Source organism: Nelusetta ayraudi, unplaced genomic scaffold (assembly GCF_046127955.1).
Source record: "Nelusetta ayraudi isolate G7.1 ecotype Tasmania unplaced genomic scaffold, CSIRO-AGI_Nayr_v1 ptg000063l, whole genome shotgun sequence".
NCBI classification, from domain to species: domain Eukaryota; kingdom Metazoa; phylum Chordata; class Actinopteri; order Tetraodontiformes; family Monacanthidae; genus Nelusetta; species Nelusetta ayraudi.
Window position 1 is genome coordinate 3,673,286 of NW_027466113.1, and position 22,565 is coordinate 3,695,850.

At 45.5% G+C, this 22,565-nt stretch overlaps 1 protein-coding gene across 1 annotated transcript; it reads right to left on the bottom strand.

The window, feature by feature from the left end:
* Positions 1-374: 374 nt before the first annotated feature.
* On the bottom strand, positions 375-18,551 carry LOC142898060 (tumor necrosis factor receptor superfamily member 11B-like). The gene is made up of 6 exons (XM_076040805.1): positions 18,432-18,551; positions 10,764-10,991; positions 10,486-10,630; positions 5,644-5,859; positions 2,201-2,425; positions 375-1,699 (listed from the first exon to the last, which is right to left on the bottom strand). Exons 1-6 carry the CDS (start codon positions 18,480-18,482, stop codon positions 1,305-1,307), a joined length of 1,260 nt encoding a protein of 419 aa, XP_075896920.1. The 5' UTR covers positions 18,483-18,551; the 3' UTR covers positions 375-1,304.
* Between the last annotated feature and the right edge of the window lie 4,014 nt (positions 18,552-22,565).

Genomic DNA, 22,565 nt, shown 5'->3' on the forward strand with positions numbered 1-22,565 from the left:
ATCCACGCGATTTCACATTATCGAGCTGTTTATTTTTTCCATGTTAAAGGTGAATTGCATTGTATGTGACCATGGGCGACTTGAGTGTGCTGTTGCCCCTCCGACAGTAGCAGTAGCAACTTGGCTACGGCAGGGCTGAAAGATCTGATTTCTCTGCTGCCAGTAGGAAAAGATGATTTGATAAATTTAAAAGTTGACAGGCAGAATTTTTTTCAGTGCCTTCCAAATATTGACTTTCCTAAATGCTTTCTGTTTTATCAGAATCTATATGGTTGCATCAGGTCTGGCGGTTCAAAGAGATGACCGGTTGAAGCCGGAATTTTGAGCGAGAGCTTCGTCCTGTGTTGTTGAATTGTGCACGAGGACACAAGAGATTTTCTACAAACAGATTTTAATCAGAGGATTTGACACTAGTGTTCACAAAGCTTAAAGAGGACCAGTCAGGCATATACATATATATATACATTAGAGCTCATAAAGTTAACAATATAAAGGCGATAAAACAAAATATAAAACAAATATCACTTCATTAATTTGCAGCATTTGGAATCCAGTATTTCCGATAAAGTAACAAAAACAAGACTTTACATATCCAGAGAGAAAAATTATTATTATTATTTTAAATAAAACACATTGCACTCCTTTGTACATTCATAGGGCTGACAATTCAAAAAAAAAAAAAAATTCAGGTGAGCTTTACTTGCCAGCAGTCCATTACAAACCAACAAAGAAAGGAAAAGTGTAGAAAATAGATGTATTTCATTATGAAACCAAATCCTTCCTCTCAATCTGCGAGAAAGCAATAATAATAAAAACAAGACATTTGCCAGCCTTCCATAAAATAGTGTTATTTACATCTTAAATAGTTATTTTTTTCATTTTCTTTTTTTTCTTTTTCTTTCACAGACTCTGGTCAAAAAGTTATAAAAACCCATCTTGAAGTTAGCCTGGAGCACACAATTTTGGTTTAGTGTCCTAATTTCTTATGTGATGTTGCTAACTTTATCACAGCAGCACATAGTGTAAACTCTGGCACAATTTAGTGTCATCCTTATCTTTAAAGGACTGCATCCCCCCCCCCCCCCCAGAATGTTGTGTGACCATGTTACTGAAACAAGTCACCTCTTTTGACTTATTTTTTTTCTTTTGTTTTGTTTTGTTTTGTTTTTTCATGCGACCCATGTCTGTTATTCCCCCTGCTCTTACAGTGTGGAGTATTCTCATCTTAGTGTGCTCATCCTTGCCGGTACATTAGTGTTTATTCCTGTCGAAGCCTGTTTACCTGGACCGCTCCGCCCACCTCCTCACTCATTGAGCGGCTTCAGCGCCTTGAAGCAGGTCTCGTCCTGCAGCATGCTGACAAACATCCTCTCGTACACCTTGTGCGCCGAGGTGGCGCCGATGATGCGGCTGATCTTCTTCAGGCCCCTCTGCAGGTAGCGCGGCGCCCCCTGGCTGCGCATGGTCCTCAGGCTGTGGGACAGGCCCTTGGCCAGGTCCAGCTCGTAGTTGGCCGCCTTCCACAGGTGCACCAGCTGAAGGACGTACTGCCGCGGCGAGCAGGTGGACACCACCGCCTGCACGTCCTCCCGTTGAACTCTGACCCCCGGGAGGCTGCTGGCGATGATCAGCAGGTCGTCGAGGGTGAGGTTCTTCAGACTGTTGCAGCGGGAGACCTTCCTTTCACAGTGGTTTACACCTTCAGAGACGGGATGCCATAAAAGGTCCAATTTAACTTTTTGTCTCTTTTTTTGGCTTTATTTATGATTGTTGTATTGGTAAAAGCTTAACATACTGCTCATAAATACATACAGTGAAACTTTTAAGTAAGCCCAGTATTTAAGGAAGCAGGCCTGACAGCACATTTCGTATTCAGGTCACTGTCTGGCTTCCTTAAAAATTGGTAGCGCAAAATGGCAGCTAACTAGGAGCAAGACCCTTATTCCTCTATGTGTATTTATAGACATATGTACATGTATATATAAGAACCATGATAAGAGTAGGAAAACCAAATGATTGTTATTTGTAATGTTATTGTACTGCCAGTATACACTTTTATTAATGTATTTATGGACAGTATGTTAAGTTTTTACCAATATATAAATCATCAATCAAGCTACATTTTATACACGGCACCTTTTAATACTTGATAAACGTCAATATAAAACATTGGCATTGAACACTGAATGTGCAGGTCCACCTTGTATGATGCCATACAGCTTGTCCTGGTCTTTATTCTGCTCCCTCCAGAGTCTCAGCAGATGCAGGACCTGCTGCTGCGGCGAGCAGCTCCTCTTCAGCTTCTCCAGACTCTTGCGGTCGACCTTCCGCCCCGGCAGGTTCTCCAGCAGCCTCTCCAAAGGCACGGAGGAGAGGCGCAGCGAGGAGAGCGACTGGTAGACGGCCTCCTCGCACAGAGTCACGTCTGGAGGCGGACAGACAGACAGGAAGAGTCATTAGCGGGATCAGGAGCTTTGCTCTTGATATCAACCGAAAGGAACAAAAGGCTTTGGCCTTACTTCCGACTACTCTCTCTGTTCCTCATACTAATACTGGTCATTCATAGCTGCTTGTCGGTAAAAGCAACAAATTAGGTTGCACTTCCTGACTCTAAATTTGGCCTTGCAAAATTTCACAAGTATAGACACCAACTGGTTTACTGCGCTATGAACTTTGGATGTGTTCCAAATAAAATAGCGGAAACTTGTTTTTTTTTAAGCATCACTTTGTGTGTAAGATGCCAGATAGTTACACTCGTTTGCATTAGCATGCAAGCTAATGTAGCTACGGTTGCATTTTTTTTTTTTTTATAACCAGACATTAATGTAGTGGTGCACGCGTTGGCTCCGACAACACTATGATGCCAGATGGGGAAGATCAAAATCAAACTAGAAGCTCTGTTCATTTTCCTGCTATTTCCTGGTATAAAATATTTTCTTTAGTCTGTGGATCATGTGTACTTCCATGTTTTGGTAACATCAAAGTCCCTTAAAGCCCGGAATTCTTCCTCGGGGTTCAACCAGTTGTTTGGTGGCTGACGAGACCAAAGGTTTTTTGGTTTTCTGTGTAACTTCAGCAGCACTATGCAGTGGTAGCCACTTGTGGGCAGAGTTAAAACTGGACAGAATATTTTCTTTTTTTTTTTTTTTTTTTTTTACAACATCCAACAAAAGTCAAACAAAACACAAGATGTACTGAGAGAAACTGGACACTTTGACAGTTTGTCACTTCCAGTTTAAACACAAGCTTATTGTACGGATGTGAGAAAGCACAGGCGCTCGCTAGGCTAACCGGTGGCTAGCCAGGATCCCGAGAGAGGCCTCACCTACGACCGACACGACGAAATTTAGACGGGATTCCTGACGTTCCGGATTGATCTCCACAGAGTCCCATCAGTCTATTACATGTTTGGATTTGTTTGTGCATGTTTGTGTGAGTGACTGCTGGCTTGTAATACAACCACAGCAGAAAACAAAGACTTCCTCTACCCCCCGCACCCCCCCAACTCAAAAGTCAAAACCGCCGCTGGCACGGCTCCGCGAAAGGCCAAACCAAACTCAACCCATCTGTGCTGCTCGACTCGGAGCGGCGCGATGAAGCGAAGTGAATCGATGGAGCGTGGAAGCTCCTCCATATCCACATGGGTGTTGGTGGTGTTGTTGTTGTTGTTGTACGTCAGTCTGAGGGGAAAAACCCGCAGTCGAGGGTTTGGGCTTGTTAGTTTTGATGCACGCCAGTTAGGGTTAGTGCAATATCCTGCATCAGCAAGAAGAGCAGATTAACCCAACTCTTCCTCAGGACGGCCGATGGTGGAGAAAAGCTTTCGGGTGGAGCTCTTTGCTCCTGCAAATGGATGTCGGCCACTATGGGATCCAATGGAATTGAGCTGCTCTCTGGCCTACAGGGTTTCTTATGCTGGTCTCTAGCTGCTCACATAGCCTGCTTCTATCTATTTTCTTTTTTCAATGTACATTTTCATTTTATTCATAGATTTAAAACAAAACACGAACACAAATGTTTCCAAACTCCAGCAGAAAGAAGAAGAATCTTATGTTGTCTGCCCCTTTTTCCAAAGAAATTCATTTTCAAAGAAAAAAATCCACAACACAACAAAAATCAAAATATTCATACACTAATCAGCCTCGCTTGAGGCTGATTGGTGGGGACGCACTGTGTCTGGACAGGCTGAAATCCAACAGATGGAAACTTTTCAAGATGGACCCGTGAGATGTTCGACTTTAAATCGCTGGGTCATCAAGGAGTAAAAACAGCACCCAGGTAGAAATGAAAAAGGAGATAAAGTCACATCCAAGTTACACAGAACAAAAACCAAACGCGTCCTCTGATTGGCTCGCGCAACATGAGAAGCCCAATCCGGTTTGATCCGGCCCTCTGATGTCTGGGTGATTTACAATACGTGCGGTTTTGATCCGTAATTGATATTTGCATTTTGCCAAACTGTGAGGCAACTCTGGAAAGTTGAAATTATTTGTTTGGAGAAGAAGAAAGAAGGGAAGAAAAAAACACGGCGAAAAGACCCAAGGTTCTCGTGCTGCGGTGGTCGGTGCGTTAATGTTTGAAGACAGCGCCGCCCTCCCCCTGGCGGGGGGGTGGGGTTGCGGGAGGGGGGGTCGGAGTGTTTACTTCAAAGTGTGGTACCGCAACACGGTACGCATGAGTGTGCCGGTGCAGTCCGTGCATCAGTACGTGTGTGTTCCTCGGCCGCTGCGGTCTCTCAGGCTCCGGGAATTCGGCCTCATATTTGAGGGTTTTCCTTTCAAATTAATCGTCGGCATGTGTCGCACCGAGAGTCTGAGCAACAGAGACGGAGCAGCTCGTCCCGCCGGCCCGGCTTGGCTGCTCTCTGTTATTGTTGTTCGAGTGGGAGACAATTTGAAGGGGTAATTGATCCATCGTGGCTCATTATGACAACAGTGCCACAAACATCCGAGTCATCCTCCGGCGCTCTGGCATCGCGCCCTCTCGCGCTTTGATTCCCAATCACACAAGAATTTGGACGAGTGTGGAATCTTGACGACGACGGACCGAGGAAATCCCCAGCACGCAGCCGTAAGATGTCTGTAACGATTCCGTTTCATTGCCAGTTTCTCTGCGGTCGACGCGGTTTTTCGCCGAAAACATAGTCACATGTGCTCGAGACATGAGCCCCCTCGGGTCTAAACCCCCCCCCGGGTCAGAACCCTGGTCTGAGCGCCCTGGGGTCTGAGCCCCCCCAATTCTGAGCCCCCCAGTTCTGAGCCCTCTGGGGTTTGAGCCCCCAACCTACGTCTGAACCCCCCCCCCACGGTCTGAACCCTCCATAACCCCCGGTCAGAACCTCCAGTGGGGTCTGAGCACCCTTGGGTCTGAGCCCCCCCCAGCTCTGAGCCCTCAGGGGTTTGAGCCCACAACCTGGGTCTAAGCCCCCCAAAGTCTGAGCACCCCCTCACAGTCTGCCCTGGGTCTGAGCCCTCAACCTGGGCCTGAGCCCCCAACCCGGGTCTGTGCCCCCCGAGGTCTGTGCCTCCCGGTTCTGAGCCTTCTGGGATCTGAGTCCCCCCGCCGCCCGGATCTGAGCCCTCTGGGGTCTGAGCCCCCAACCTGGTCTGAGCCCCCCACTGCCCTTCCTGTCAGGCCTCTTACCGTTACGGCAGAGCGCCTGATGCTGCGAGCAGTCCAGAGCGGCCGTCTTGTCCTGAGAGGCGCACAGGCTGTCCGAGGTGGCCGAGCCCCACCTCAGCGTCTTCAGGCCCAGGTGGGAACAGTTCCTGTGGGGTTGGCACGGCTCGGCCGAGGAGTCGCTGCTGGAGAAGTGACCAGCTGGACAGCGTTTGCACACGGTGTCGCTCACAGGCGTCCCTGAGACACAAATAGACACACAACAAGAGTTTTCAAGTTTCAAGTTTAAACCTCCATTCATTTTCTATCATTTTTTTCGTTTTCTTTTCAAAGAAGATCCAGGTGGAGCGACTTGGTCGTTTTGCAAACCGGTGGTGTCACGGTGTGCAAGTCTTCTTTGCACGTCACGCCGTGCCAGAGCACCGTAGAGCAGATTTGCACTGATCGTACTCAGTGGGATTCCAAGAACTACAACCGCAGTGACATGTGACTGCCCATCAGCGCGGCTGAATGACGGGAGATGACTCACGCTGTACTTTCTATACGGCACTTTCAGTCGCGCTTTTTTTCGTGTGAATTGAAAAAAGATGAGTAATAATACTAGGGTGACATTTTGAAACGTCATCTGTCAGCAAAATAAGAAACGTTTTGACAGACAGTCAGAAAAATTGCTTTAATATCTAACTGAGAAAAAGGGCAAAGAAAAAAAATATTCTAATACGTTTGACATTTTGGGGGCCCTTTTGGCCACAGCACCATGTGGCAGTCACTCATGGCTTTGTGCGGTTGTTCCCTGGTCATTATTGGGACACTTTGGCCACATTGCATGTACTTTCCTTAACCTGAGTCGTTTCTAGTCCATCGAGAATTCATTATTTTTTTATTTTATTTTATTTTTTTTTCTCGGATCAAGGCTGCCGAGATCTGACGCCATGAAAAATTAAGGAGATAATTAAGAAAAACATCCACTTTGTTAGAAACTGACCAAATGTATATAAATATATATGTATATATATATATATATATATATATATATATATATATATATATATATATATGTGTGTGTGTGTGTATATATATACATGTGTATATAATATATACACATGTATATATATATAGTAGCAGTAGCAAATATTGTGACAAACAGTTACAAACATATATATATTTGTTTGTGTCTGTAAGATGCAGCCATAGATTTTGATAATATTAAGGATATTGTAAAATTTAGATTGTGTTCAACTGTTCAATTTAGTCTTCCAACTACTGTGTTGTCACGCTAAATCGCTGTTATTTCTCTTTTTTCTTTTTCTTTAGCTTGAGTTCTTGTCGTTGCAAGCCCGCCGCAAAGAAACCAGCGCAGACCCACAATCACCAACTCCAACTGGAACAGGACCGAATCAGGAGAAATGACATTTCTGTTGAGTTTTCTGGCGTATTCAGTTGGATCTCTTTTGAGGCCTCGTGTCTAAATATTAACCGAGCAGGAAAAAAAAACATTTAAACAACGCTTGTACAGTCAGAAGTGAACTAAAAATATCTGGCTTGCCGCGGGCTGCCCCCTTCAAAATGCTGCCGTAACGATGCCGTCATGCAACTCATCATTTCACTCGTCATCCTCGAGCCTTTGGGCGTAATTTAGTCATTGTATTCTCAGTTGTAAAGCTACTCTGTGCAGTTGACGGAGCACCTTTACAGTAAAGCGAACGTCACACACGTCCGCAGCGGAACTACAGGTGATCTATCATCACTTCCTCGTTCTTTCGACCTGCGACAGAAGGCATAGAAGTGAGATCGAGTGGGAGGACGACGTGTGTATCAAATTCAGAACCTTTGACTGATTTGTTTCCCCCGTCGCATGAATCTTTGCCCGCAAGGTTTGAGTGCAAAACTCTGAAACTGCTGATATGCATACAGCAAAATGCAGTTGTTTTTTTTTTTTTTTTCCCTGCGCTGAGACAGGAAGTACTGTGGTCCTGCTTGCAACCAGAATGTGCAAGTTGAAGATACTGAATATACATTTACAAATGCTGAAAACACAACTTTTCTCTCTCGCTCTCTCTCTCTGTGACAGTTTCCTGTTTGTGCAAAATCACAGTTTTCAGCCTGTGTAGTCAATGGAAAAAGCTGAGCTACAGGTTTTCTGTCAGAAAGAGGTACTTCAGAAATATTTTTTCCTAGAGCAAATAGTTAGATTCCTTAGTTTTGTTAATATTTACACATTTTCTTTAGTTGTATATATATGTATATGTATATATATATATGTATATAAATACATATATGTATATACAGTATATATACATATATTCATCTTCTATACCCGCCTATTCCTATTCAGGGTCACAGGGGTCTGCTGCAGCCTCTCCCAGCTATCTTAGGGAGAACCCGGAGAGAACCCATGCAGACACAGGGAGAACATGCAAACTCCACACAGAAAGGCCCCAGGCCCGGAATCGAACCAATGACCTTCTTGCTTTGAGGCGGCAGCACTAACCACTGCACCACCGTGTTGCCCTATATACATACATGTATATAAAATTAATGAAAAGGTGTAAATATATATATATAACTCAGTATATATATATATATATATATATATATATATTATATACATGTATATATATACATGTACGCTCTTGGTAATTTGATAGAAAAATCTGTAATAATAATGTATTTTTGCACTAAACTGCAATAATGAACCAGAGGGTATGAGGCAATTAATTATACATGGGAGACAACTTGCCATGCTGTTTTAGGGACTAATTTGTTGGTTCCTTCTCATCTGTCGTGTCTGCATGTGTCTCCGCAGCTTGAATCCGTTTGGAGAAAACAAAGATAAACTGGCAAAAGACTTGAAATGTTGCAAACAATCACTCGGGCAAGCAAACAAATGAGCAGATCAAGGCAGAGGGACGGACTCATGAAAGGCCTGAGCTGTTGGGAGACGGAGCCGTCGCTTTTCAAGCATCTTGTGGTCGAGAGGATGGAACCGCAACTCCAACCCCTTACATAATGAGACCTTCTGCCTCAGAGAGGGGAATCCCCTCAAATGCTGTCTCACGTCTGGAGAGCTTCATTAGGTTCCTTGGGGGCTGCTTGGAGATCCATGTCAGAGGAATTTATGGAAAATGGTGCCTCATCGAGGAGTCGGATAATAACCAAAGTCGATGGAAAAAGTTGCCTCATGGATGCAGCGGCGGGTTTGGTCTTTGGTTTCAGGTCTGGGATGAAGTCATGAGACACGCAGTGGCACAAAGATCAGGTTCCGGTGGCTGGAATGCGTACGTTCAGCGCCGGAGCGCCGCTTTAGCTGCACAGGACAAGATCTGCCCTGCACACGAGACGAAGTCCGTCAGCCACATCTGGCTTTGTAATGCACCAAATGTGATGTCCTTTACAAGAAAAAGGGCAGAAGAAATCTCTGCAAGTATCTGCTGCAGGAGTTGACCAGGCTGCGGTCCTTTCTGTCCTTCGAGCAAGACAAGAGGAAGTGTAGTCGGAATCCACGTCGGAGATTGGAATCACTCACATTGAGTCAAACTGATGACGCATGTCATTGGAGTTCCTCCATTGTAGAATGTATAATATGGACAATAATGCGACACGAAAGGAGGAAGAAGAAATAGAGTAAAAGTCACACATGGTTACTTAGTCAGAGATGATGAGATGGGGAGTCACCAACATCGCCTACAACATCCACTGACTTGACAAATATATAACACGCGGCTTCCTTTAATAACTGGCCAATTACCTACTGCTCTAGACTGCGGATGGAACGTGACACTATTGCAACCAGTGGCAGGGAGAAGCAAAAGCAATGGGAGGAAGTGATTTGCTTTGCACATGTCCAATCGAAGGGGCCGAGCCATGACTCGGCAATTCCGGTAGACGAGCCGCTTTAAAAGACAGGGTCAGATTGTGTGAGCGTGTGTCTGTCTCGACCAGAGAGGGAAGTGAAGACACGCACTGAGTCAGAGCGGTAGGAGTGGATGGAGATGATCGGCATGACTCACATATTGAATGTTAATTTCTTATGAAAACAAACTGGACTCAACGGCCTGCTTATCTGGTCCATCACAAATCTATGACTCACATCAATTGATAAAGATTTCACATTGTGAACGTAAGTGAAGCCACGAGCTGTGAGTCATGAGCATGACTAGGAAACAAAAAAAAATAGATCCTATCACGCTGACTTTTCATTTCACCACTGACCTTTATTCAAAAAAGACAAGTAAATAAAAGATAGAAGATCTTTAGAAGATTTGAGAGGGACAGAATTTGTCCGAATTTAAACTGAATTCCTCCTTGTGACAAGCGGCTTCGATCGGTTTCATTCCACGAAGAGGCGAAATTCAATGAAAGTGGGACTGGCGGCGACTCTTTCCTGTCAATCATGGCCTTCACAGAACTCAAGAGTGGGCGGCGGAGTGATGCCGGGGGGGAGGGGGTGGAGGAGCATGTTAATTTGGAAATCTCGATCTGAAACTGATGTATGCTTTTTTGCTTTGGCAGAGGGAAGCCAGCCAGACGGTCAAATGTGATTGGTTGAAGTCGTGGCGGCAGGTTGAAGGACCGTCGTTCAGATCGCTGACGACTGATGTGCGAACAAACACTTGTGAACGCGCGGCGAGAAGACGTGAAAGTCAACCTGAAAGGGGGGTCCAGCCGAGTTTACACGCATGACATTCTTTTCATTCCTGCAATTCCCTGAAAATATTCGCTGGCTCACTTGATTTATTATTGTTCAGATTCTGGTTCTGATTTTGATTTGTTTTTTTTTAGATGAAAGGCAAAAAAAAAGAAAAGAAAAATATCCAATATAACACACACAATATATGCATACATTACACAGTATAATGTTCTTACCTGGAGCTACCACTCCGGAGCCAGGTGGACAGGTACTATGCGTGATGCAGAACTCGACCACTAGGCGGAAGCCTGGAGCGCACTCACAAAGCTGGTCGTGGGTGCTGTTGCACTGGTGCTTGACAAGCTGACGCTCCTTGCACACCTTAACGCAGCAAACACACGCGCAAACAGATACACAAATGAGTTTGACCACTAAAACTTGTCCTCGAGATGCGTTTCATGCGCAAAAAGGTGATTTCTCAGCTCGTTTTTGCAAGGCCGTGCGTCCGTCTCACCGAGGTGCAGTATTTGCACGAGTCTCCCCAGTGCCAGCTCTCTGCGAAGTGGTCCTGGGGGCAGGCGTGGCACTCCGTGGGAGTGTCCGCGGTGCAGTGTCGCGTCACGGCCGTGCCAGGAGGACACTGGTCGCACATCAGGACATCAGAGGTCACGGGGTCACGGTACTGGTACTTTGGCGGTATGTCCTGCTCTTGGAAGGCCCAGGATAGAGAGGCTGTGACGAGCTGCAAAGCAGAGCAGGAGGGAGGAGCGGGGGGGGGGGGGGGGGAGCGTGAGGACAATGCAGAGAGTCATTTTGAGTCCAGCGCCAAGCAGCGGTGGCAGATTCTCTAATGAAAGCCATCTTTCAGTGCAGCACTTTGGCTTAAAGTTTAATTTTTTTTCTCCCTCCTCTTCTTCTTTTTTTCGAAAAAAATAATTTGGAGTGCGCTCCAAACCAAAGCTTCCAGTAAGAGTGAGTTCAACGAGAGGTCACAGCTGTAAAGTTGAAGGTCCTAAAGTGATTTCCTCTTCTTTGCAGAGGACAGCAGAGCAAAGAGTTCAGCAAATGTAAATGCAACGTTAGCAGCTAATTTGCGTTGTTTGCATGCTGGCACGTCGTAGCGCCCGAGGCTCTGGGCTTCGTTTCATTCGAGCTCAAGTCTTAAGTCTTGATCAGGGGTTCACATCTATTTCTGTTTCGCTCTCTGGCAACCGGCGGCCTCCTAATCCAATCCAGAACTCCTGACTGGATTCAGATGTTGCGCTCAGGTCCTCCATCATGTGGATTCAGGATCACAGTGAAGGGTCACAGACCATTAGCGCTAATCGACCCACCGCGGTGGGCTAATGGATGAAGCCGTCACCTCCAAACCCCAAGAATAGACGAGGGGATGGCTTGCAGTATGTTTAGGTCGATGTGATTGTACATGGATGTATTCATATCCTTGCCTGTACACATGAATATATTATAATTTATGTTATGATGTTATTCATCATTTACTGTGCAATATTAGAATTATTGGAAAACAGTTGTAGGACTGGAAAAGTTTTTTTTTTACTTCATTCTGATCCTTTTTAAAAAAAATGGAAATCTATGTTTGAATGATGTACTTGAAATGTCAGAAAGATGTTTGACAATTCTGATGTGGTTTGTTTTGTTTCTTGAATGTAACCGCATGTACATGTTCTCATTCATCTTTTTATTTTTATTCCTTTCTTTTTGCTCTAAATAAACGAAATAAACGAAATTCCCGAAAGGGGAAAGTCCTGCCGGAGCTAAGCTAAGCTACGCTAAGCTAAGCTATCCGTCAACGAGCCCGTTTGGCCGTGCAACTGGTCAAGGCCGCATGCGGACCAGATGTCACACATCTGGTTCCTTCCAGCCTGCAGCCGCTGAGCCGTCACTACTGTGGACTTTCCCGTTGGCTGGTTCACATCCTCGCTGGCTGGACAAACTAACAACAGGCCGCTCCTGCATTGTGTGCATATGAGTATATGCTTGTATGTGGTTTCTCTGTTTCCCACCGTGTTTGTGTGTGCATCTTCAGAAATGAATCAATTCATACAAGCAGCACAAAGTACAAAAACCTTTGTGTGTGCGCGTTACTCTGTGTGTGTGTGTGTGTGTATGTGTGTGTGTGTGTGTGTGTGTGTGTGTGTGTGCACGAGTGCAGGAGTGCACGCTGGAAGGAATGTGTTTGTTGCTGAATGCCTGCGCGTGCGCCCGCGCGCGTGTGTGCGCATGACTTTCTGCCAGTGTACATATCCTGTTACCAGCTTCACTCTGCGCTATGCGTTCGCCTGCTGGCTGCTCTTCATACCAACAACAGTTGGAGGTTGCTGGGCTTTCCCTAGTGTGCATTTGCACGGATCCCTTTTACCCCAAACTGACAACCGCCAAACACATCTCGCCGACCAGAGAGACTGTATACATGTGTGTTGCTGACCCTCTCCAGTCTTGCCGTCTTCGGGGCGTTCTGTGTTTACGTTTGTTGTGATTCGCTGTGTGATTTATGCTACACGTTTCATACATTTGCCGGCCTCAGACGACAGCTTGTGCATATTTCAGTTTTCCGAGGTTCGAAAAAAAAAAAAAAAAAATGAAAAGATGCCCAAAGACGTTCCAAAAAAAATAAATAAACAAAACACGGTCGCCTTCCTCTATTTTTTGTCTCCTCTCGCAATCGAGGTCATTCAAGAAGTCAGTAAAAATAGATGAATGGGTTTTACACTCCATAATAGAAACCTAAGCTTCAAACAGTGCGGCAGGCGTAGCGGTTTTCCCGGCAAATCCTATTGACCTCTGAGCACCGTGTTTGCTGGAAGACTTTCATCCGCTGCGACTCCAATGTGTTTGTTTATAGCTTGGGTGGCCCCGGCGGGAATCGGACCCATAATCATAGTCCTCAACGGTCTTCAAATTAAGAAGCGCGTATACACAATATTAAGCCGCGAAAACCACATCCAATCAATTTCAAACGGAGATCAGGAAGGTCGAGTGCACCAAGGGCCGCATTGGTTTCTCTGGCCACTTGCGAGCACTTGTTCCTCCGCTCGTCGCTTCAAGTGGGGATGCTTTTACTGGCAGAGACGGAGCGTCTTCGGCCGCATGACTGATGAGCACATGTGGAAATGGTCGGGCTTCCTTTTTCATGTCTTTCCCACTCAAATTAGAGCACAGTAGTTTGGCTCTGCTCCAGCTCGATCGTGCTGCCGGTCAAGTTCGGCGGGTGAAACATGACCGCGTTCACGTGCGAGATGCGGCTCGATATACTCGGTGACAGTGACTCTCTCGGAAAATGACTGAATGACTGAATGACTGAATGGAAGAATCACGCAGTGGCTCGCACACTCACTTTTAGAAGCATCTACTAAAAATACACTCACGTGCTATTAATTTTTTTGCCGCAACTAGATTTTTGATTGCTCATAGTGAGCAATTTTGTTTCGATAAAGAACATGCCCACATATAAGGAGGCACTCATGTGGTACAAGCTGATGTGGGATATCAGCAATAAAGGGATGTTATTAAAATATCATAAAAAGAGATAAATGCTAGTAGACATTTCAGTCAACTTTTTTCCTGTAGGATTCCTGATCTGATTGCACGCCATCATTTGATAACCTCTCACAGCCAAACTTGCATGGGTATAATCCTGTACTCGGTATTTATTTGCTTGCAATATGCTTTACTAACACTAGATGGCACTAAATCTTAGAAACTCTGCCTTTAAAAAGTAGCTGTAGCTACTTAATGATTTCATTTTTCAACTCAGCAGAGACTCTGTTTCTACAGTTCTGTTGTTGTTTGTTGTGAGTGAGAAAAAGACAAAATAGGTGAGTTGTTAGTTCTATGCCGTGCGTGTGTGTCTATCAGCAACCAAGAAAGATACGGAACTCTTCCCCCATCTCGCGCCCCTTTGGACGCAGCCATCCGATGACATCCAGAGCAACTACTGGAACCCTAAATTACACCGAATCTGGGGTCCAATGACAGCCATAATTACGCTGTCAGCGTCATTAAAGAGAAGGCATTTTCTTCGTGGAGCCCAGCCAGCGAGGAAGAACGGGGTGGACAGCGAAGGTATGAAGGATTTCTGGCCTCGACCAGCACGGCTGATATGTAAATGACTGTAACTGATGAAAGAGCAGATTCACTACAGTCACACTGCAGTGGGAAAACAATGTTTAAGGTAAAAACACTGCAGATTTAAATGTACTAAATCAGCCCCAATTTGCCTACGTAATTTATGCAAATGTACTTAAAGCAACAAAAGAAAAATCACCCTGAACCTTCTGACTGCTTTAACCATCAGACCTACATCAGGAAAGTTGACTCCACCACACAAGGATGCATTCAGTCACATGGAAATCAAGGTTGTTGGTCTTTTTCTTACTCAGGCCACAATGTTTAAACTAACAAAAGAATTAAATTAAACAAAAAACACCAATACAAACAGTATCCGTGCAAGTCACAGGTGGCGACGTGTTCAATCCTCAGCTTAGGTCATGCGTTGCTTCAACTGACCATGAGAGGCTACACTTAACGACTGTGGCAAACACTGCTGAGAAATCCGTGTTTCGGAAAGTTACAAAAGATTAATGGATTAGTTTGGTGAACTAGCGTTGCTCTGCAGTTGAGCCCCCTGCCAGTAGAGGGTGCTGCAGCCTCCTCAGCACAGCTTTTCCATTGTTTTTTTGTTTTTTTCACTGAAGAGATTTTCTCTCCCGGAATGACTAAACGGAGGGCACGAGTGTGTTCCGTCACCAAACGAGATCACGCCGGGGCGACGGGGGGGGCAAACAGAGTTCTCACTCTGCCTTTTATTGGCGGTGAGGACGAGTTGTTCGCGCCGCCTGCCCACATTTAACGTCTGTGACTCAGGACTCGTCAGAAAGGCCCTTTTCTTCAGCCTTTTCAGCTTTTTTTTATTTTTTTACTTCCCACAGCATGGACTGCCATGTGTGGCAATCGCAGGGCGGACGGAGGGTTTCCCCATCAGACCCAGAGGGAAGCAACGCAGGTCCAACCTGACCTGCGAGGACGGACGGACGGACGGACGGGAAGCGACTGAGGTCGGTTTCAAGAGGAGGATGGTGTGAGAAGAGACGTGGCACAAAGGGACCAAACCGCAGCAGGCACATGGCTTCAGTTAGAAGCAGAACGCAGGTGGTCTGAGGGGGGATTCCAGTGTGTGTGTGTGTGTGTGTGTGTGTCGTTTCATGTGACTCAGGAATCCGTCGCCGTCAACTCACACTGACCGGGAGCGTCAATCTGTCCTCACGTCAAGCTACAATGGCTCTGCTTTCAATACGGTCCGGCAGAGTTGAGATGTCAGTCAGATGTCGAGCACATTGACAGTTTTTTTATTGTATTGTTTCGTTTCTTTGATCGTGCAGGGAATCTGAAGGAGACACAGGCAGGAAGTGAAGCCAGGCTATAGTGCTGCAGTCGGGACACCAGGTGGAGTCGGGACTTTTGAATGCATCACTGGATATAAGTTCAATGAGATGCTAAATCAATCTCCGTTCCCTTCCCTTCGCCACTGACTGATCACTGGCCAATGTTCAGTCCTTCCACTGGCGCTCGCAGGTGCATCAAATCCCCCTCGGAATCTTTCAAACAAAAATATTATTTTCTCTTAAAAGGACACAATGACCCCGACATCCTGATGACGTAGACATGTTGGGGGTTAAAAGGCCGTCGCTCGTCCGTGAGAGTCAGACACGCACAGCGGGTTTTTTTTTGTTTTGTTTTTTAATCTCCCAGAGAGGGAGATACGGCCTCGGAAAAACAAGCCAGGCCTGCGTTTGTCTTTTTTACTGCCCATTTGATATGTAAATACCGCCGGTGCCGTGGCTGTTTAAACACAGGGGGGACAAATAAAAGCCGCACGTTATCGTCCCATCGACCGTCACGTAAACTTTCTCCTGCCAGATTTGCATGAGGTCAGCGGCGCTGATTTCAATATGACTCATTGTGGCTGCGATAAAAGACGTGTGTGTGTATGTGTGTGTGTGGTGCCAGGGGGGAAGAGGGGGCGGGGGCTTCGTTGGAGCCGTGTAGCGTGCGCACGCACACAGGCACACACTCACTTCTGCTATCAGCGTTGCTGTTGATAGAAAAGGGGAAGTCAGTTGTTGGGAAGCGACTTCCAAAAGGCCGTCGTTGTTTTCTGAACAAACGTTTGCGCCTGTTTGTTCAAAGTGCTGTAATCCTCCACATCAACCCCCCCCCCCCCCCCCCCCGACATCCCTCCTTTCTTCATTGTTTGTCCTGGGGTGGGTGGTGGGGGTGCTCATAGCGATGCAACGTTGTCAATGCTTTTGTCCCGGTGACACCTCTTGCAGCGCCTGCGAACCGGCTGCAGGTTTTGGGGAAGTTGGCGCCGCCGATGCCAACGGCCACCGCCGAGAGTCGAGGATGAGGGGGAGATAAAGGGAGCGGTAGATGAGAGATAAAAAAAAAAAAAAACAACACACAGAGGGAGCTATAGTGTGTTCCTGCATGTCAGAGGGTGGGGGGTAGGGGGCTGGAGGAATGGATATGGACTCTGTCAACCACCTGCTGCACAAACCAGACAGTGTTTGTCACACCGGGAGCAGATTTACGACTTGGAAACAATTTGTCCTTGCAGCAGCAGCAGCAGCAGAAGCAGCAGAAGCAACAATGACAAAGCGTAATCACAATTCATCCCGTTCCACAGTGTTTCGCTGATTTCACTCACAGCAACACCAACACAATCAGGCATCTCCATGGCGACCTGACTGACTGACACGTCAGGTGCACCAGGAGGCAGCAACAGCTCTGAGTCTCAGCAGCCGGTTCCCTCCGTCGACATTGACAGAAGAAGAAGAAGACCTTCATTGATCCCACTATGGGGAAATTTGCATAAGCAGCAGGAGGTAAAGAGGCCGAGGAGCAGAGCAGGTTGACTTCTGGACAGAGCGACCAGGACCTGGGCCGACTCACGACTCATGACTCACGACTCATGACTCAGCCAAACCGGGAGCTTGTTTGGCAGAGTCAAAATTACATCCTGGCAGGCTGAGAGGCTGTGATGATTGACAGGCAGGAATTGTAAAGAGCAGAATGTTTGCCCAGCAGGGACGCTGATAAACATTCACCTGCAAGCACAATGAGCAGCGGACAAAGAGCCTGCTGTTGTCAGGGACCGTAGCGTATGAACATATGAACATATCCAAACATATCGCAAACATGCGACGACGAGAGAAAGAAAGAAAAAAGGAACCATCAGTGGCTTCAAGCTTAATGAAATTGCAGACTGAGAGTAAACACCACCTGCTGCCAGTGAGCCTCTGTACGGTGACACACAGTACACGTTCATCCAGTGAGGTGAAGCTGGATGGTTGGCTGTTAGTTCTGCTGGCTGACAGTGTTTGGATGAGGAGCAAACAGGAGGATGGACTCGGCTGAAGAAAACAAACTCCTGAGATGAAGTTTCGCCTTTTTCTTTTTTTTTTCCCAAGATTTTTTTTTTTTTTGTGCAGACAAGCGGAACTCTTGTAAATCTGTCACTGCCGCTGCACGGGCACTATTACACACACTCTCTCTCACACACGCACGCTGCTGATCCAGATATATAAAAAAAAGTATCACTACACAGCAGATGCCACACCGGCTGATGTGGAATCAACCGTCCTCCTGCTGATCAACAAGGCCATTCATGCCAACCCAACAAGACTCAAACTCTTGCAGCCAAATGGAAATATCATGCAAATGCACTTGGCTATGCAAATGCGGAGGAATGACATAGCGGAGAATTGTTGTCTCTCTCTTTTTTTTGGGGGGGGGGCTTGAAAAGCTGTCGAACGGCTCAATGGGAATTTCAGCAAATCATGCACAATTTCATTATCAGGCATAGTGCAAATGTACCATAAAAACACAACAAAAGAGTCTGCCTATGAAATAGTAATAATAGTAGTAGTAATAATCATAATAATCAAACGCCATCATGACTTTTCCTCCTCACTAAAAGCAGCGACGGTGCAACAAGGAGCTCCATTCCCTGCAGGGGCACGCGAACCGTGACGTTTAATCGATCGAGTCCAAACAACAATGACGCTTCATCTTTTTTTTTTTTTTTTTTTTTATGACGATAAAAGAGAAGCGGCGGCGGCGGCGGCAGCTGTTGTAGAGGCGCGAGACTCCTGCTACTCACCAATATGAGTTTCATGGCCGGGTTGCAGTTGTTGACTATCCGAGCGCTCATCCCCGCTGCGCGACACTGAACTGCGGCGTGAAGTGCGGGTCTCCATCACACTTCTGTACTTATACAGCGCAGTGAGTGAGGGGGGAGGAGGGGAGGGAGCGGGGGTGGGTGGGAGGGTGGGTAGTGCCCACCCACCTCGTTATTCAGAGCTCCCTCCTCCTCCTCCACCTCCTCCTCCTCCTGCTGCTGCTGCTGCCGCCGCCGCCCGTCCTAAAAATACACCCCCGCTGCATCCTCGGCGATTACGCAAAGTTGTGAATGGCGCAAGGCAACAACACGGCGAGGCTATAAAAAGCTGCGGTTCCGACAGGACGGGGGATCCATTCATGGATCCAGCGATTATAGAAGAAAAAGAAAGAAAGAAAGAAAGAAAAAAACCCCGGGGGAAGCACGGCGGAGTTCTAGTGGGACGGGATATTAAACAGCTGTCCCGGTTATTTATTGGCTGATCGGCGTCTGGCGCAGCGGCTGCGGGACAGATGGAGAGTCCACACGCGGCGCACAGTGCAAACCCGCAGCCCGTCAGCGTCTCATCTGTCTTTTCACCAAGTTCGTTTCTCCTTTTCATGCAGTTTGTTTAGAAATTGCAGCATGCGAATAGATTATTATTATTATTATTATTATTATTATTATTATTATTATTATTATTATTATTATGTAGTTAATGGCCTTGAGTATATGTTTGCAGTATTTCAAGGGTGACAAAAAACAATAGCAAGTATGTTATTCACTCCAACTACACCAAGAATCCTATACATCATAATAATAATAATAATATATATAAGACTATAATAAAGTTTTGTTCCCTCTACTGTCACTATCATAACTCCACCAGCTGGTTTTCCTACTTTTTGCAGATTTCTTAATGCTTTGCGTCATTTTCATTCTTTCAACAGCCACCTTGACTATGATGTGTGGAGCCACTGTGTAACAGAGATCTTGTGTTTAATCATTTATTTTCTGCTTGTCACTTTAGGTTTACATGCTTCAATATGTGGCTTTTATTTCGTGTCTTATTCTACCAGTGATGCGATGCCTATTTCTGTTTACCCACGGGACGACTTTGCCATTTTGGGACTTTCACAATATGTCACACACATGCGGATACAATGAGCTTTTGGAGTTTAATTTAACCATGACATTTAGTAAATTTCATGTTTAAAACAACTTGAAATGTTTGTCTTCTTTTTCTCCAGTTGTGTGTTTTTCATAAAAACACTGCTCCCACATTTCTACATTTTAGTGCAGGGACAATACAACAAGAAAACCATCACTCGGAGTTTAGAACAGAAATAGAGCTCATGCGCCGAGGTCAAAAAAGTAAAACGGGCTCTGGATAATTCCTGTAGTAAACCCAAAAGATCTCAACATATGATGTCAAAGATCACAAAAATATCAACTTTTCCTCTTTGCTGTTTTTTTGATGGGCGTCCAGCCCAAGCTCAGCCAGAATGAAATGTCATAGCCGACTGGCAGAGGAGCAAAAGGTCTCAAAGTAATCAGAGAAAATCCAAACTGGCCCACCTACGACTCTCCTGAGGTCTCGGTTCCAGCTGACCACGGCAGGATTGAACATGAACTAGCTGGACTGAGGAACTGGATTGTTTTCTTGGTTACTTGGTTACTATCTCAGTCTAGTGGTTGAGCGTCGACCCTGAGACTGGGAGGCTGTGGGTTCCATCCCCGGCCGGATCATACCAAAGACTGTAAAAATGACACCCGTTGCCTCCCTGCTTTGGGCTCTCTGTAATCAGGGGTGAGATCATCCAATGATTCCTGGGTGCTGCATTGCTGCTGCCCACTGCTGCTGCCCACTGGTCCCTCAGGGGGACGGTTTAAATGCGGAGGGCAAGTTTCTCATCCTTTGTAATGTGACAATCACTGGGACTTTGACAATGAAGTGAAGACCTTTTTTTTTTGTAAGTAGTGAAAGTAAAATGCGTTCAGTTTCCACGGCTGTGTGTCCTATTGAGGACTGTGAATATTAAACCCTCTTTAAACTTGACATATCTGACATGCCTGTGGTTGTTGTTTCACCATTAATACTGACTGTGATTGCTTGTCGTCAGCCAGACTACAGCTTTTCTTCTTCCATCTCACGTTTCTGTTTGGTCCTCAGTGCGTGTCGAAGCATGTTTAGTGCTAATGGAGAGGTTTCAGTTCACATGAGACATCTTTTCTAAATGATGAAACAGGTCGGGTTTTTTTTTGTTTGTTCTTTTTTGCGTTTGATGGTTTCCAAGCAATTGTAGAAAATTAGTGTTTTAAGTTGTTGTGTAAATCTCACAGCACAGCAAGTGAACGCCACACCATTTTAATATATTGAATGTCCTTTGTGTTTGTCTGGTCTACAAAAACTGACACTTATTGGTCCATTTAGCGTCTACCAAACCAGATACATCACCACTAAAAAAAAAAGGAAATTTGATTGTTTAAATGTATTTAACATGGCTCCCCCTGATTTCTCTGTTTTTCCTGGCAGAATTCTGTGCGCTCGTTCGCCGCACAGCAAGAACATGAACGCTACGCTAATGCTGGACGTGTAAGGCTACACTATGTTTACAATGTAACACTGAATTCTTTGCAAATTTATTTCAACAAAAAAATAATTTGGGCTGATTATAAGATTATGAGGTGCAAATGTTTTGAGCAGGAGCCGGGAAGCTTCCAGTGCAAAGACTTCAGAGGAACCACTCGGAGTTGTGTTGTTGAATTGGCAGGGAGGAAGCATGTTGCCTTGTTAAGGTTCTTGACCTTCTCATATTCTCCACTTCGCCTTCCTGTGGTCCACCTCAGAGTTCTTGTTTCATGGTATTTTATATTTATCATTGCCATGGCCCCTCACATGAAAATCCCTCTGGACGCCATTTTATTTTACAAAATGTTGAAAGAAAAAACAAAAACAAAAAAGCCCAGACAGGATTCTGAATGGATCAATGTGGGGCAAAGATCACCAGAGGGGAAAACGGTGGATGGACGGCGGAATTACAGGGAGGAAGCAGGTCGAGGACGTAAAACAAAACAAAACAGAGCATCTCAGTGTGAGAGGCACAAGGAGTTAGTGTGGAGAAAGTAGTAAAGAAACGTAAAGCAGGGTCACAGACACAGACAAGGCTTCCAGCAGACCTTGTGCCTGAGCCTTGGAAGTTGTGCCAGTCAAAGCAGTGAGTCACATGTGACCTTGAGAGAAGAGAAAACAGCAGAGGGATCCCTGGACTTCCACAGCAGCTGATGTGGTCACCTTGTTTGCACTGGTGAGGTTTCTGAAATGATTTAGGGGAAACTCTTCTGGGCCAACGAGCTACGTGGTGTCAAGACTGACGCATGCCACAGGGCTCCAGCTCTGGAAACCTTAGCAGGCCTGCAGACTTGGAAAACTGTCGGCGTCCAAACACGTGGAGGTGGGATTTTTTTTTTTAGATGAGACACATATATCCACCATTTATAAGAATATCAGACAGGAAAGAATGTAAAGAATGTTTTTTCTGACAAGGGAAAATGAATAAAATGACCACGCCATGTCCAGCACAGGGAATTCTTCTAAGTCAATGAACTGCAGGGCTGCACTTTAGAAAAAAAAAAACAAAAAAAAAAACCTATGACCTTCGACTTTAGGTCAAGTGATGTTTAAAAAGCTCAAGGAGTGGATTCAACTCAGGATGTTTGACCTACATGGCAAATGCTCTCATCCACTGGGCTTTCAGGACTGCACAGACGAGCATTTGTTTTGCAAAGTCTCGAGATTTCGCTTTAATCCTGTTGGTTCACTGTGGTCTCAGCTTCACCTTTGCATTTGACAAATACAGCAAATAAGAGTGAATCAAATGTTTTTAAGTCTGCTATACAACAAATTACTTCTGGTTCTTTGCCAATTTTAAACCCATCTGTGTAGAAGTTATTATTTTGTATATTATGCGTATGTGAATTGTTGTTGAGACCATCATTAAATCAAAACCGAATCAAATAATTAAATCACAATATGGTTTTGGAAGCTCTGCCGTATTTTTGTTGGTCATTTCAGTTGGTAACTGCTTTGGGATATTTAATGCATCTTGTGTTGATGTTTGTTTAAGTCTTTTTTTT